This window comes from Salvelinus fontinalis, chromosome 37 (assembly GCF_029448725.1).
Source record: "Salvelinus fontinalis isolate EN_2023a chromosome 37, ASM2944872v1, whole genome shotgun sequence".
Classification (NCBI taxonomy): Eukaryota; Metazoa; Chordata; class Actinopteri; order Salmoniformes; family Salmonidae; genus Salvelinus; species Salvelinus fontinalis.
Genome location: NC_074701.1, coordinates 21,550,677 through 21,568,754, shown reverse-complemented (window position 1 = coordinate 21,568,754; position 18,078 = coordinate 21,550,677). Strand labels below are relative to the sequence as shown.

General features: G+C 42.1%; 1 protein-coding gene across 2 annotated transcripts in view; it reads left to right on the top strand.

Moving 5' to 3' along the window:
- Positions 1-18,078, top strand: part of LOC129836351 (cGMP-dependent protein kinase 1-like) — a 162,426-nt gene that overhangs the window by 9,605 nt on the left and 134,743 nt on the right. The window contains exon 1 of one of the 2 annotated variants that reach the window (XM_055902395.1): positions 11,200-11,960. The exons of the other annotated variant lie outside the window; for it this stretch is intronic. Within the exon in view, the coding sequence (XP_055758370.1) occupies positions 11,656-11,960 (305 nt within the window). The 5' untranslated portion in view covers positions 11,200-11,655. Of the gene's footprint in view, positions 1-11,199; positions 11,961-18,078 lie in introns of those variants that run through there. 2 annotated transcript variants of the gene reach the window in all.

Sequence of the window (18,078 nt, the reverse complement as noted above, 5' to 3'; positions counted from 1 at the left end):
AATGTCACTAATCACACTACGGATAGAGCTGCTTTCTAAGAATTTGATTGAAAAACATACAACTGCCATGCAATGGTTTATAGTTGTATTATTTATTTTAGGGTTGTCGCAACATTTTACCCCCTAGCCCATTTCTCCATTAAAGTTTTGGGCTTGTAGTAAAATTCTTCATACAGTATGATAATTGCACCATAGGGATAGCCCTCTCGGAGAGCTTCTATGTGTTGGACTATTCAAGGAGAGTTGGGGTTGAAGGATTAGGTTTCTAAGAGAAGGACTAACTGAATTGCTTTCATGGAGAACTTGCTTGAATTGTAATGATGGCCACACAATTTATTTTCATCATCAACAAAAGATATTGTTTTTCTAAACAAAGTTGCAAAGAAAAGGTTGTGATCTATTGGATGTTTGTAGCATTTTTTATTTAGATGTTTTGGGGCTTGACTGCTCTGGAGGTTGATCACTTACACCTCGTGATCTTGACTTTTAGAGTTGCAGAATTGTGATTGGAAAGTATATACAGTGTTTTTGGCTTATAGCTAGCTGGCTGTTTTGATTCAAATAATGCATCCCCGGCTCTGTTGTTTAATCTGTCGGGAAGAATTACAACAAGTACTGCATGCTGTTTCTAGAGATGGCAGAAGAGGCTCAGGGACTGTTCTTGACCACTGCCAAGATGTGGTGTTTATTTGTGCGCTTTACAGCAGCCGTGGCATCACCCAGGTGGGTTCCACATGTTCAGCAATGGAGGACCAGTACCTACAGAGGAGTGGGTCCTATAGAGGAACTGACCGTTGGAGAAGCAGATGTTGTGTACTGTTTGTCAGACTGTCTTTGTTTATCTCTGGCTGTACCATCGATGCCCCCTCCCATGAAGCTACACTGCCGTTCCAATCCAAACTGCCTCAGCTTCCAGCCTTTCATCCCAAGCCAAATAGAGACTTTCAATCTCCATCTGTACCATCTCAATTTACATGTGTTGTTTGTTTGTTTCGCTTTTTATGCACTTTGAGATTATTTAATTGAATGAAAAGCGCTAAACAAGTTAAATAAATAATAATAATTTTATTATTATTATCTATAAAATAAACACAAGAAATAAGCAGAATGGATGAAAGAGTGTGGCAGTTTAGTAGGAACCACTGCATCTAGTGGTCAAAACCTGGTATTTTCACACTAATTTATGGTAAATAATTCAAGTGACTTCAATGACTAATATCTCTGAACAGGTAAAAATATCTGTGGGTGTTTTGACCATTTCATTTGATTTCTCATGTGTTCATTGGTAGGAAGAAGTTTGGTCCAGATCGGATTTTGGGTACTATATTTATTGAATATTATCTGAATGCTATAAATTAAAATGGCCAATTTAGATGCACTTAATTAGCTTAATTTCTAAGAGATCAAATTACATTTCAACAAAATAATGTTTCAGTAATGCCTATCATACCTGTTTCTAACTACCTAAACGATTTTAGAACAATCTGAGATGGTGGATGTTATGTCTTGCTGAAATGACATGGAACGACTCAATGCCTACATGATGTGCACAGTGAAATTACAGAGCCAAATTGTGTTAACATGAGCTAATTTGTGGCGAGACAATTTCGCATTGTCTCTCGTCATGGTTCATTTACATTACTGAAACTCAAGACTAGATTTGGGTTATTATCTGCCTACAGTTATCAAATACTAACCATTATGTGGGTCTGGATTAGATTGCAAACAGAACCCACTGCACAAACAATAAAAGGCCAATATAAACTGACTGTCAGGTAAACAGATAATAGGAATTTACATTTTTTACACAAACAAATTGCTCTGAAAGAACTAAATGACAAGAAGATGACAAGAGTGTTAATGAATTATACAGTGCTCTGTCAGGCCATAATGATCCTTCTGAAAAAATAAGAATAATAAAGAAATGTTTAGAAATAATGTTTCGATAACAAATGTATTCAGGCCTTTAGGTCTGCTGGTATTCCATAGCGATTAATGGGAAAGCGCAGTGATTTTCAGAAGTTAGGCACTAGTGTCACGCCGATGAACAAAATCTAGATTTTTCCACAGTTTGCAAGGCAGCTGGCTCCTGGAAATGTGTCACTTTAGCATGGCGCCATCTGTCAGAGGACAATGTCATTATCCATAAAGAGTAATGCCATGAAAGTGAAAAATAATTCCTTTCAAGTCTTCTGGTATTTGTTATCTTCTATTAAGAAGAATACCTTCAGGGTTGCTGATGCAGTAGTGGTCCAAGGCCACAGTTAGCTGATAAAAAGGATGGCATGTCTTAATTCCTGGTTAGAGGATGGGATGTGTGTTGTTATTTAACGGATCTGGCTTTGTCTACCTGCTCGTGGCTCTGCTAGGGGTCCGAGACACTGAGACAGAGTGACCTCGATTAGTGTCAGAACCTGGCACCAGCCATCATCGGATTACAGAGCCTGGAGCAATGGATCCTGTTCCTATTGATCGCCATAGGAAAGGGCTGAGCTGGAAGTAAAGGGAGATGAAATTTAAAGCCTTTCTCCGACACAGAGTTGGTTTGAAGGGCATAGGGAGGCTGCAAAGCTGGGAGGGATGGAGGGGAAAGAAGGGGATGAGAGGAGGAAAATCAAAGGGAGAAACACATGTTTAATGTGTAATGTAAATTTGTCCATAAAGTATGTGGATGAAACTTCTAGATGTAGCAAGAAGAGTAGTGTCAGCTGCCATTTAGGTTATAATCTACTTATCTGGTTGCTGAAAGTTGACCTATTGACCATCAGTGTGGAGTAGAGGTGTACCTAATGCTTCATTGTCAAGTTTGCTTCATGCACAAGTACAGTGAAATGCTTTTCTTGCAAACTCAAAACCCATCAATGCAATAATAAATAACAATATTTTACTAGAAAAAAAAAGAAAAAAAATGTTTTTTAGACATTTTAGCAAAAACAAAAACAAAACTGCAATATTACATTTACATAAGTATTCAGACCTTTACTCAATACTTTGTTGAAGCACCTTTGTCAGTGATTACACTGGGTTTGGGTCTTCTTGGGTATGATGCTACAAGCTTGGCATACCTGTATTTGGGGAGTTTCTCCCATTCTTCTCTGCAGATGCTCTCAAGATCTGTCAGGTTGGATGGGAACATTGCTGCACAGCTATTTTCAGGTCTCTCCAGAGATGTTCGATCAGGGTCAAGTCTGGGCTCTGGCTGAGCCACTCAAGGACATGCAGAGACTTGTCCCGAAGTCACTCCTGTGCTGTCTTGGCTGTGTGGTTAGGGTTGTTGTCCTGTTGGAAGGTGAACCTTCGCCCCAGTGTTCCTGAGTGCTCTGGAGCAGGTTTTCATCAAAGATCTTTCTGTACTTTGCTCCGTTCATCTTTCCCTCGATCCTGATAGTCTCACAGTCCCTGCCACTGAAAAACATCCCCACAGCATGATGCTGCCACCACCATGCTTCACCGTAGGGATGGTACCAGGTTTCCTCCAGATGTGACGCTTGGCATTCAGGCCAAAGAGTTCAATCTTGGTTTCATCAGACGAGAGAATCTTGTTTCTTTAGGTGCCTTTTGGCTTCTGTCTGGCCACTCTACCATAAAGGCCTGATTGGTGGAGTGCTGCAGAGATGGTTGTCCTTCTGGAAGGTTCTTCCATCTCCATAGAGGAACTCTGGAGCTCTGTCAGAGTGACCATTGGGTTCTTGGTCACCTACCTGACCAAGACCCTTCTCCCCCGATTGCTCAGTTTGTGCGGGCGGCCAACTCTAGGTAGAGTCTTGGTGGTTCCAAACTTCTCCAATTTAAGAATGATGGAAGCCACTGTGTTCCTGGTGACCTTCAGTGCTGCAGACATTTTTTGGTACCCTTCCCCAGATCTAGGCCTCGAAACAATCCTGTCTCGGAGCTCTACAGACAATTCCTTCAACCTCATGGCTTGGTTTCTGCTCTGCATTGTCAACTGTGGGACCTTATATAGACAGGTGTGTGCCTTTCCAAATCATGACCAATCAATTTAATTTACCACAGGTGGACTCCAATCAAGTTGTAGAAACATCTCAAGGATGATCACCGGAAACAGGATGTATATGAGCTCAATTTTGACTCTCATAGCAAAGGGTCTGAATAATTAAGTACATAAGGTATTTCTGTTTGCAAACATTTTCTAAAATCCTATTTTCACTTTGCCATTATGGGGTATTGTGTGTAGATTGATGAGGAATATTTTTTATTTAATCCATTGTAGAATAAGGTTGTAACGTAACAAAATGTGGAAAAAGTCAAGGGGTCTGAATACTTTTCGAATGCAGTGTATGTAGAGGGATAAGGAGACTAGGCAACAGGATATAGGATAAACAGAGTAGCAGCAGCTTGTATGTGACTGGGTGTGTGGGTGTGTAGAGTCAGTATAAATGCATGTGCATATTATATGTGAGTGAGCAAATGATGGAGTGTGTAGGGCCCTGTGAGTGTGCATAATAAAATAAAAGGTAATTAAAGATACAAGGTGTACAGATAGTCTGTGTAGCTAATTTGTTAGCTATTTATCAGTCGTATTGTTTGGTGATAGAAGCTGTTCAAGAGCCTGTTGGTGTCATACTTGATGCACCGGTACCTCTTGCCATGCAGCAGCAGAGAAAATAGTCTATGGCTTGGGTGGTTGAAGTCTTTGATGAGTCTTTCCGGGCCTTCTTTTCACACCGCCTGATATAGAGGTCCTGGATGGCAGGGAGCTCGGCCCCAGTGATGTACTTGCCTGTCTGCACAATCCTCTGTAGCACCATGCAATCGAGGGCGGTGCTATTCCCAAACGAAGCAGTGATGCAGCCAGTCAATATGCTCTCAATGGTACAGCTATAGAACCTTTTAAGGATTTGAGGGCCCGTGCCAAACCTTTTCAACCTCCTGAGGGGGAAGAGACACTGTCACGCCTTCTTCACGGCTGTGCGTGTGTGTTTAGATCCTTTTAAGTCTTAAGTGATTTGGACACAGAGGAATTTGAAGCTGTCTACCTGCTCCACTGCCGCCCAGTCGATGTGGATGGGGACGTGCTCGCTCCCCCTTTTTCCTGTAGCCCACGATTAGCTCCTTGGTCTTGCTAATGTTGAGGGAGAGGGTTTTGGTCCAGCACCACACTACCAGGTTACTGACCTCCTCCCTGTAGGCTGACTCATCGTCATCGGTGACCAGGCCTACCACCGTCGTGTCGTCAGCAAACTTGACAATGGTGTTGGAGTCGTGCGTGGCCACACAGTTGTGGGTGAAGAGGGAGTGTAGGAGGGGACTAAGCACACACCCCTGTGTTAAGGGTCAGTGTGGCAGAGAAGATGTTGCCTACTCTCACCCTCTGGGGTCAGCCCGTAAGGAAGTTGGGATCCAGTTGCAGAGCAAGGTGTTCAGACCCAGTGTCCTAAGCTCGGTGACGATCTTGGAGGGGACAATGGTGTTGAACATTGAGCTGTAGTCAATGAACAGCATTCTCACATAGGTATTCCTCTTATCTAGGTCAGTGAGGGCAGTGTGGAGAGCAATCGAGATTGCGTCGTCTATGGATCTGTTGAGGCGGTATGCTAATTGGAGTGGGTCTAGGGTGGCTGGGATGGTGGAGTTAATGTGTGCCATAACAAGCCTTTCAAAGCACTTCATGATTGCAGAAGTGAGTGCTACAGGGCGGTAGGCATAGTGGCTTGAAGCCTCAGAGTTCTTAGGAACAGGAATGATTTTGGTCATCTTAAAACATGTGGGGATTACAGACTGGGACAAGGAGAGGTGGAAAATTATTGTGAATATGCCTTCTAGCTGTTTTGCGCATGCTCTGAGAATGCACCTTGGAATACCTTCGGGGCCCGCGTCCTTGCGGGTGTTGACCTGATTAAAGACCCTCTCACGTCAGCCTCGGAGAGCGACATCACCCAATTCTCTGGGTTGGTGACGGCCCTCACACCTGTCTCGATGTTGTTGTTGTCAAAACGTGCATAAAATGCATTGAGTTTGTCTGGTAGAGAGGCATTGTTAGGCAGATCACGGTTGGGTCTTTCTTTGTAATCCGCAATGGGCTGTAGCCCATGCCACATGCGGTGGGCGTCGGAGCCTGTGCAATATGATTCCACCTAATTCCTATATTGTCCTTTTCCTCGTTTGATGACTCTGCGAAGGAAATAGCAGGCCTTCTTGTACTTATTTCAGTCTTTTGCTGTAGCATATCACTTGGCCAGGAAAAAGCTCTGTGTGAGGTAGCCCTGTTCTTTAGTTTAGCACCAACCTCAGTGTTAATCCAGGGCTTTTGATTGGAGAAGCAGCAAACCCTTACCATGGGTACAACGTCGCTGATGCATTTCCAATGTCCGGAAACATATTCCAATCAACGCTAGCAAAGCAGTCCTGTAGCATAACCTCTGATTCTGGTGACCATTTCTCAACGGAGCGAATCGCGGGTACTTTCAGTTTCAGCTTCAGCTTGTAAACAGGAAGCTAAAGTACGCAGTAATGATCTGATTTACCAAATGGCGGACAAGGGAGGGCCTTCTATGCTTGCTTATTATCTACTTATCTGGTTGCTGAAAGTTGACCTATTGACCATCATTGTGGAGTAGAGGTGTACCTAATGCTTCATTGTGAAGTTTGCTTCATGCACAATAGCAGTGGTCTAGGACTTTATCGCTGCTTGTGGCGTTGGAGACGTGTTGATGGAAGGTAGGGCATCACATGTCTTAGTGACGCCGAATTAAAATCGCGGCAACCAGAAAGGCAGCCTCTGGGTATAGGTTTTCCTGCTTGTTTATAGCCTTGTACAGTTTGTTAAGTGCCAGCTTGTTCTTTTGATTGTGGTGTATACAGCAGTCACTATAACAGCTGAAAACTCCCTCGGGAGATAGAATGGTCGGCATTTGACCATCAGGTATTCCAAGACGGGTGAACAGTGGGTTGACACTTCCACCGCACTGGAATTAGCACACCACTTGGAGTTGATGAAGAGGCAAACCCCTCCCCTCTCGATTTCCCTGACTTCACTGTCCTGTCCACCCGGTGAATGGAGAATCCATCGAGTTGGATAGCCATGGGGTTATCTTGTCCGAGAGCCAAGTTTTTGAAAAGCAAAGAATATTGCAGTTCCGAGAGTCCCGTTGGTAGCCAATCCGCGATCGGAGGTCATCCATCTTATTATCAAGTGACTGTACATTATCCAGTAGAATGGAGGGAAGAGGTGGCCGGTTTTCCCTTTGCCTTAATCTCACCAGGATCCCCCCTCTCTTGCCTCTGTAACACCGTTTTTTCTTCTTGGGTAGCCCGGAAATTGGAATTACAGAGAGAGTACAGGGCAGATGAATCGAAATAGAAGCAGGAATTGGGGTAAGTAACTGCCGATCTGATGTTCAAGAGTTCTTGTCGGTTGTGAGAAATAATAACAGATACATTTTGTGAAAATAGAGTAGAAATAAATGACAAAACACCAAAGTTGGGTCGGAGTTCGCAAAACAGCGGCCATCCAGAAGATGTAAATAATTCCTAGTGCCAGGAGTTGATGTGATCAGTGCCCTACTCCCTACAAATATAAAAGCATTGGTTTAAGCATGGGTTAGACTGAGTGTTCATCCACTATGCTTCTTATTCCAGTCTTTTCTTTCCGTAAAGGGAAGTATTGGGATGCAGGGCATGTTTTCTTGGTCATATTACTTGGCCAGGAAAAAGTCCTGTACCTAGAATGCCTCATACAGTTGTAGGATCTTAATTTGAGCCAGTTTGCTACAGCAGGAAAATAATCCTGCAGCCAAAGGAAATGTGAATTATTATGTGGATTACAATTATTGGACATTTTTGTAGGGGTTAATACATTTTTCGTAAGGGAGAATCAAGTCTCGAATTTCAAAGTGGAAATTACAAACTTCAGAAACCTTTTCAAACTTCAAATACATTACAAGTTTTAAATTTCCTGGAAAGTTTCAGAAAATATATCCTGCAACAGGGTGATCAAATTAAGATCCTGAATATGTAGGTCTGTAGGTTTGTGTAATATGGTCTTCAGTAAAGTATTTTGTTTACACTAATACTTTATTTCCTCACAAATGACATCTGAAGCTAAAAGGGAAACGAGGATAAATTTGGCACTTAAACTGTTCCTTTGCATAAGTGATAAGCCTTCTTGTTTTACCATATCATATATTATGTCAGAGTTGTTTAAACTTTGTTTTCCCTGAAGCACCCACTAAAAGGTTCAGGCTCTTGATCTTCAAGCCAACTCTCATCGCTACACTATTACAGCCAATATTATATATCACTGTCACCGTATCATAGACAGTCTTACAGTGTGATAATAGAGCTGTAATAGAATTGTCATAGCACATAATAACATGGTAAAAACAGCTGTTGAATGGTTGGGCAGCACAAACTCTTCTAGCTAGACCTTTCGAAAACATGGAGAAGGATCATTCAGTCACAGTTTGTGGTGTGTGATCACAGTTTGTGGTCCTCTATAGCTTAGTTTGTAGAGCATGGCGCTTGCAAAGCCAGTATAGTGGGTTTGATTCCCGGGACCACCCGTATGTAAAATGTATGCACGCATGACTGTTAGCCGCTAAAAGCATATATTATTATATATTATTATTATTAAGATCTATATTACAGTTCAGCATGGTTAGGATCCAATAAGGGTATTTCTCTAGATCATTGGTTTCTGAGTTTCATTGAACAAAAGTGTGTGTGCACCAGACATTCTATCAGCTGTCAGATGTTCTGCCTAACTGCTCAGTCACTGGTATCACATACAACCACAAGAGGGCAGTTTTGATCTTTTTTTCAGGTCATCATGCTGTCTGATGACTGGCCATGGTGGAATGATCAGAGCTACAGCGCTTTCTAACCACAAATAAGATTCTAACCATTAACCCCAACCTTGACCTTAAGCCTGACCCTACCACTAAATTATGAATAAAAAGCTAATGTAGGCTACTTGTTTGTCATTAGTGACGAAATTACAATGGCGTTTCTGACATGACCATGTAGTGACTACCGTCCTTTGATTTTACAATATCACACATCCCTGCATTTTGATTTAACATAAACACTCAGCTGCATTTGCCTTCATCAGTGATGTAACGTCTTCTGGATGAGACCAGTGAGTATAAGGTCTAATGAAGTTCAGTGGGTTTTAGATGCATTAATGACATAACATAAGCTGACACCACAGCTCAGAGTGAAGACTGCAGATTAGATAAGGAAGGTGCTGGTCATTACCTCACCAGAGGGATTCAGTTACCTCCCACTCAGGTCACCATCATCATCCTCATTATCACCCTCCATCCCTCTGCCTTTATATGGTGTATATGAATCAAGTCCTTCTATAGCTTTTCGACCCCTCGTGCATCAGACATCTGAAAGGACTTAAAACGGTACACTACATGACCAAAAGCATGTGGACACCTGCTGATCGAACAACTCATTCCACAACCACAGGCATTAATATAGAGATGGTCCCCCCTTTGCTGCTATAACAGCCTCCACTCTTCTGGAAAGGCTTTCCACTAGATGTTGGAATATTGCTACTGGGATTTGCTTCCATTCAGCCACAAGAGCATTACTGAGGTTGGGTACTGATGCTGGGCGATTAAGCTTGGCTCGCAGTCGGCCTTCCAATTCATCCCAAAGGTGTTCGATGGGGTTGAGGTCAGGGCTCTGTCGAAGCCAATCAAGTTCTTCCACACCAATCTCGACCAACCATTTCTGTATGCACCTCGCTTTGTGCACGGGGGCATTGTCATGCTGAAACAGGAAAGGGCCTTCCCTAAACTTTTGCAACAAAGTTGGAAGAACAGAATGGTCTAGAACGTATGCTGTAGCGTTAAGATTTACATTCACTGGCACTAAGGGGCCTAGCCCGATCCATGAAAAACAGCCCCAGATCATTATTCCTCCTCCACCAAACTTTACTGTTGGCACTATGCATTCGGGCAGGTAGCGTTCTCCTGGCATCCACCAAACCCAGATTCGTCTGTCGGACTGCCAGATGGTGAAGCTTGATTCATCACTCCAGAGAACGTGTTTCCACTGCTCCAGAGTCCAATGGCTGTGAGCTTTACACCACTCCAGCCGATGCTTGGCATTGCAGGCTTGTGTGTGGCTGCTTGGCCATGGAAACCCATTTCATGAAGCTCCTGACTGACAGTTATTGTGCTGATGTTGCTTCCAGAGGCACATTGGAACTCGGTAGTGAGTGTGGTAACCGAGGACACATGATTTTTTTATGGGCTACGCGCTTAAGCATTCGGCGGTCCCATTCTGTGAGCTTGTGTAGCTGACCAATTCGCGGCTGAGCCGTTGTTGCTCCTAGACATTTCCACTTCACAAAAACAGCATTTACAGTTGACTTTAGCAGCTCTAGCAGGGCAGCAATTTTACGAACTGACTTGTTGGAAAGGTGGCATCCAATGACGGTGCCACGTTGAACGCCAGTGAGCTTTTCAATAAGGCCATTGTACTGCAATTGTTTGTCTATGGAGATTGCATGGCTCTGTGCTTTATTTGACATACCTGTCAACAATGGGTGTGGTTAAAATAGCCAAATCCAGTCATTTGAAGGGGTGTCCACATACTTATTTATATATAGCATATTAGCAATATTGTAATAACGCTACATCTTTTGGAGTGGATGCCGATCCGAGTTCTCTGGAACCCTCTTACCGACAGCTAAAGGTTCAAAGCTTCTGCACATGTGCAGAATTCTCTACTTTAAGCACAGTCTCTCTTCTACTCATTCTTGTTAATGTTTTGTACACTCAGTGTATGTGCTTTGATTGAAACAAAACACAGTTATTCTACAGTTTTTTAACACTATTTGCTCTAAAATTAGCACACTGTACATAATTCTTAACATCACGGTACTTTGAAACAACACTGTACATAACTCAGGAAGATCTACATTCATATTCCCATGAAAATGATTGAGATCAAATGGTTGGCATGGAGACGTTTCACAGGTACAACTTGAAGAATTATCATTCATGATTGATGATGGGAAATGTGATGGGAGGGTGACCTTAAAAAAAAGTTTTTGCCTGCACTACAGATGGCTATAGCAGTCCACTAATAAAGGACTTTTTTATTAATATTTTGGAGGATTCAGATTTTTCAAGGGGGGGGGGGGGGGGGCTGCAGCATCCTCAGCACCCCTACATCCCCCGCTATGTATGTATTTCAATGACAACTTACCTTAGCCAAAGACTGGTCCAGTTCCGCTGTAAATGTTGTTCTCACAGGATTCACTCACGTGCGCACAGGCTGCATTGTACCTCGGATTCCTGTAGGCGCCCTTCTCGCCTTGCGCTCTCTCCAGGTCGCAGTTTGACGCACTCGGGGAGGACCAGCCTGCCTGACCACTGACACTCTCATCTAGAGATATAAAGACAAACTTTACATTTCCAGACTGCGGTGCTCTCGGTGGTTCACCTTCAGTGTCGCCTCATTTACTGTATATGCCTATTTAAATATTCGAACTCTGTCATCAACGGAGAGCAAGCCGTTTGGGAATCAAGGACTGGAGGGAGGATATATGTTTAAAGCTGTTGATGCGGGATACAGCTTTCAGTCAGGCTAGAAGAGGAGAAGGAATACGCTACAGTATCAACTGGATAGCTTTGGATAAAGTTTTCTGAAGTTCCCTTGGCGTCTGGGATTAACATGGGTACCTTGCGTGACCTCCAATACGCGCTTCAGGAGAAGATTGAGGAGCTGCGGCAGCGGGACGCGCTCATTGATGAGCTAGAACTGGAGCTTGACCAGAAAGATGAACTGATACAAAAACTACAGAACGAACTGGATAAATACCGGTCCGTTATCAAACCGGCCACCCAACAGGTCGTCAAACAGACCGAGCTGCACGAGCACCAACGAACTAAGAGACAGGCGATATCTGCCGAACCCACCGCATTCGACATCCATGATCTTAGCCATGTCACGCTGCCTTTCTACCCCAAAAGTCCACAGTAGGTGTACAGTTACAACAGGGGTGCCTGTTTCTGCATTACTGTATCATGTTTTGACGTTATGTGATACAGCCCGTGGCTGTTTCTATCCATTGTGCACTATTTTAAGTGTGCGTATGGCGTATCAGGTGTGAGACCTGTCATATTATTGCCATTTCAAATCAAGGGTTTCCCACATTGAATTATTTTTATTTTTGCACTTTGCCATTGCGTATCAAATTATATACCTTATTTGACTGTAATGGCTCAGTGAGTAAATTATTTAAAACCGAAAGCAGAATGTCAAATAATTAATTAATTAATGTATCCACCCATCCATTTATATTAAAGATGCACTATGCAGAAATGTGTCTGCTATTTTCTGGTTGCTAAAATTCTAATAGTTCACCTATTTTCAGTTTATGACAAAACAAGCAAGTAAGGTGTAGAGAATCATTGTACCATCTAAACCGCTGTGAAATATCTTTTCCATATTTCCATACATTTCAGCTGTTTGAAGCTGGTGTACAAAACCGACAGTAAAAGAGTAAAAACAAAATAAAACTTAAAAACGGGAAGAATATAAATATTGCACATAGAACAGATATAATGCTTCTTAGACTTGCTTTCAATGAGAATGACAGCTATTCAAGTCAAATTTCAATGTGAATTTGTGGGTCCCCAAAAAGTTACGTATTGCATCTTTAATTCATTTTCGCTCTCTCTCTCTCTCGCTTTCACACACACACACACACACACACACACACACACACACACACACACACACACACAAACACACCAGCCTGGCAGAGTCAGTCAGTAGGATATATGCAAATGTATGTGGGTGAGTACATAAACAGGAGAAAGACAGAGGGCAGAAAATACCAGCTTTATTGCAGCTTTTTTACTGTTGAATAATAAACTCATTTAGCTTTCTGTAGATGAATCATGTCTGACACCCAACAGATGCACTGTAAAGGGATTACCATGAATTCGACAGTCATTTACAGGCAGCTCGGTGGCAAATTCTGTGTAATGACACACAGTACAATACCGTAAAATTGACTGTATTATACTGTAAAAAAGCAAATGCTACAATAATCAGAATGAATTAATGGATGAATGAATGAAATTCATTGAGGGGAGGGGTTTGTATTTCACAATATTTTTTATGTACTTACAAGGGATTGGTGCAAGCAGGTTGGCTACTAGGTAAAGTATTTACACATTACATCATATTAATGAATATTTGGTGTTTTATTTATCACTTCTAGAGGCGTTAGCAAACGCTTCCAAACAGGCAGCAACTAAAGGGCAAAACAGACCAAAAGGATATGGGAAAATGCTTAACCATTTAAGGTTCAACACTAGCTATCGCTCCAATCTGTCCACTATATATTTTAAATTGATGGGGCACTATAAACACATATAGTGCCTTCAGAAGGTATCCACAACTCTTGACTTTTTCCACATTTTGTGGAACATTTTGTGTCACTCACTGGTTTACACACAATTTCCCATAATGTCAAAGTGGATTTGTGTTTTTAGACATGTTTACTAATTCATGAATTAAAGAAATTAAGCTGAAATATCTTGAGTCAATAAGTAGTCAACCCCTTTGCTATAGCAAGCCTAAATAACAAGTCACATAATACGTTGCATGGACTCACTCTTTGTGCAGTAAATCAAATCAAATGTATTTTTAAAGCCCTTCTTACATCAGCTGATATCTCAAAGTGCTGTACAGAAACCCAGCCTAAAACCCCAAACAGCAAGTAATGCAGGTGTAGAAGCACGGTGGCTAGGAAAAACTCCCTAGAAAGGCCAAAACATAGGAAGAAACCTAGAGAGGAACCAGGCTATGAGGGGTGGCCAGTCCTCTTCTGTCTGTAATAGTGTTTAACATGTCTTTTGACTATCTCATCTCTGTACCCCACACATACAATGATCTGTAAGGTCCCTCAGTCAAGCAGTGAATTTCAAACAGATTCAACCACAAAGACAAGGGACATTTTCCAATGCCTCGCAAAGAAGGGCACCTATTGGTAGATGGGTACAAATAAAAAAAGCAGACATTGAATATCCCTTTGAGTATGGTGACGTTATTAATTACACTTTGTATGATGTATCACTACACTCAGTCACTACAAAGATACATGCGTCTTTCCTAACTCAGTTGCCGGAGAGGAAGGAAACCGCTCAGGGATTTCACCATGAGGCCAATTGTGACTTTAAAACAGTTACAGAGTTTAATGGATGTGATAGGAGAAAACTGAGGATGGATCAACAACATTATAGTTACTCCACAATACTAACCTAAATGAGTGAGCGAAAATAAGGATGCCTGTACAGAATAAAAATATTCCAAAACATGCATCCTGTTTACAATAAGGCACTAACGTAAAACGGCAAACAATGTGGCAAAGAAATTAACTTCATGTCCTCAATACAAAGCATTATGTTTGGGGAAAATCCAACACAACATGTCACTGAGTACCACACTCCATATTTTCTGTTATGGGTATGCTTGTCATCGGCAAGGACTAGGGAGTTTTTTTGTTGTTGTTGATAAAAATAAATGGAATAGATGTAAGCACATGCAAAATCCTAGAGTAAACCTGCTTACCAACAGATACTGGGAGACAAACTCACCTTTCAGCAGGACAATAACCAAAAACACAAGGCCAAATATGCACTGGAGTTGCTTACCAAGATGATTTTGAATGTTCCTGAGTGGCCTAGTTACAGTTTTGACTTAAATCAGCTTGAAAATCTATGGCAAGACTTGAAAATGGCTGTCTAGCAATGATCAACGACCAACTTGACAGAGCTTGAATCATTTTTTTATGAATAATGTGCAAATATTGTACAATCTAAGTTAGCAAAGCTAACTTACTCAGAAAGACTCACAGCTGTAATTGCTGCCAAAAGTGATTCTAACGTGTATTGACTCAAGGTGATACTTATACAAATGAGATTTTTTAGTATTTCATTTTCAATACATTTGCAAACATTTCTAAAAACATGTTTTCACTTTGTCATTATGGGGTATGTGTGGATGCCCCAAAATATATTAATGAGCCAGAAACAACAATACCATGCACCAGCTAGTTGTCAAAAGGTTGTTGGCGCTCCGAGAACACAGCACGGTACTGTATTCTGTGGGGTGGAATTACAGTACCATTCGGAAACAAATAAATACATTTTCCCACAATGAACCATAATTTACAGTATGCTACAGTAAAAGGTTTCAAAATCAAATCAAATAATTGTATTGGTCACATACACGTGTTTAGCAGATGTTATTGGGGGTGTAGTGAAATGCTTGGGTTTGTAGCTCCAACTGTGCAGTTATATCTAGCAAGTAATATCTAACAATTTCACAACAATACACACAATAAACTCAAATCGAAAGTATAGGAATGGAATTAAGAATATTTAAATATTTGAATGACCAATGTCAGAGCGGCATAGACTAAGATAGAGTAGAATAGAATAGAATACAGTATTTACATATGAGATGACTAATGCAAGATATGTAAACATTACTAAAGTGACTAATGTTCCATTATTAAAGTGGCCAGTGATTTAAAGTCTATGTATATAGGGCAGCAGCCTCTAATGCGCTAGTGATGGCTATTTAACAGTCTGATGGCTGTGAGATAGATGCTGTTTTTCAGTCTCTCAGTCCCAGGTTTGATGCACCTGTACTGACCTCACCTTCTGGATAATAGTGGGGTGAACAGGCAGTTGTTGTCCTGTATGGTCTTTTTGGCCTTCCTGTGACATTGGGTGTTGTAGGTGTCCTGGAGGGCAGGATGTTTGCCTCCGGTGATGCGTTGGGCAGACCGTACCACCCTCTGAAGAGCCCTGTGGTTGCGGGTGATGCAGTTGCTGTACCATGCTGTGATACAGCCCGAGAAAATGCTCTCAATTGTGCATCTGTAAAAGTTTATGAGGGTTTTACGTGCCAAGCCAATTTCTTCAGCCTCCTGAGGTTGAAGAGGCACTGTTGCCCCTTCTTCACCACACTGTCTGTGTGGGTGGACCATTTCATGTTGTCAGTGATGTGTGCGCAGAGGAACTTGAAAGCTTTCCACCTTCTTCACTGTGGTCCCGTCGATGTGGATAGGGGGGTGCTCCCTCTGCTGTTTCCTGAAGTCCATAATCTGCTCCTTTGTTTTGTTGAAGTTGAGTGAGAGGTTATTTTCCTAGCATCACACTCCCAGTGCCCTCACCTCCTCCCTATAGGCTATCTCGTCATTGTTGGTAATCAGGCTGTTGTGTCGTTTGCAAACTTGATGATTGAGTTGGAGGCGTGCATGGCCGTGCGTGGCCAGTCATGGGTGAACAGGGAGTACAGAAGGGGGCTGAGCACACACCCTTGTGGGGCCCCAGTGTTGAGGATCAGAGAAGTGGAGGTGTTGTTTCCTACCGTCACTACCTGGGGGCGGACCCAGTTGCACAGGGCAGGGTTCAGACCCAGGGCCCCAAGCTTAATGATGAGCTCGGAGGGTACTATGGTGTTGAATGCTGAGTTTTTTCACTGTTGTTAGTACCTAAAATTACTGTATAAATTACAATTTCCCATTATGGTGTGGGTTGAAATCTAGGATCAGTCAGTATGTGTAATATAATATATACTGAACAAAAATATAAACTCAACATGTAGTGTTGGATGACCAATGTCATGTTTCATGAGCTGAAATAAAAGATTACAGAAATTTTCCATACACTCAAAAGGCTATTTCTCTCAAATGTTGTACACAAATTTGTTTACATCCCTGTTAGTGAGCATTTCTCCTTTGACAAGAAAGTCCATCCACCTGACAGGTGTGGCATATCAAGAATCTGATTAAACAACATGATCATTACACAGGTGCACCTTGTGCGGGGAACAATAAAATGCCACTCTAAAATGGGCGGTTTTGTCACACTACACAATGCTATATATGTCTCAAGTTTTGAGGGAGTGTGCATTTGGCATACTGACTGCAGGAATGTCCACCAGAGCTGCTGCCAGAGAATGTAATCTTAATTTCTCTAGCATAATCTGCCCCAAACATAGTTTTCAAGAATTTGGCAGTACGTCCAATCAGCCTCACAACCGCAGACCACGTACATTGTGAACAGAGTGGCCCATGGTGGCGGTGAGGTTATGGTATGGGCAGGCATAAGCTAGCGACAATGAAAACAATTGCAGTTTATCATTGCCAATTTGAATGCACATAGATACTGTGACGAGATCCTGAGGCCCGTTCATCCGCTGCAATCACGTCATGTTTCAGCATGATAATGCAAGGCCCCAATGTCGCAGGGCTCTGTACACAAATGTTCCAGTTCTTCTATGGCCTGCATACTCACCAGACATGTCCCTCATTGAGCATGTTTGGATGCCATGGATTGACGTGTACAACAGGGTGTTCCAGTTCCCGCCAATATCCAGCAACTTCACACAGCTATTGAAGGGGAGTGGGACAACATTCTACAGTCCACAATCAACAGCCTGATCAACTCAATGTGAAGGAGATGTGTCGCACTACATGAGGGAAATGGTGGTCCCACCAGATTCTGACTGATTTTCTGATCTATGCCCCTACCTTTTTAAAATATCTGTGACCAGATGCATATCTGTATTCCCAGTCATGTGAAATCCATACATTAGGGCCTAAGGAATTTAGTTCAATTGACGGATTTCCTTATATAAACTGTAACTCAGTAAAATCTCTGTCTCTCTACACACACACACACACACACACACTCCTCTTGTTGTCTCTGCACACATGCACATACATACAGTACACAATCAACACTCACCTCTCTCTCTCCAACAAACTTGTGTGTGGTCTCATGCATTTAGAGACACATTCCGCACCTCGTGTTGCATTGTTTGTCTAACATGCCACTCAAAATCAATACACACTTCAAGGTGGATGAGAAACATTTGATGCTTGTCTCTGGAAATCAAACCCTGAACAAAAAGGGTTATTGATGCTATAATTATTTACTGTCTTCAAAATTGAGTTGAGGATTAATCAATTTTTAAAAAGCCTGGAAATCACTTACCTTGAGAATATGATTGTGGTGGTGATGATATGTTTTCTCAGATCTTCTGTTATTCTGATAGGCTTATTAGATG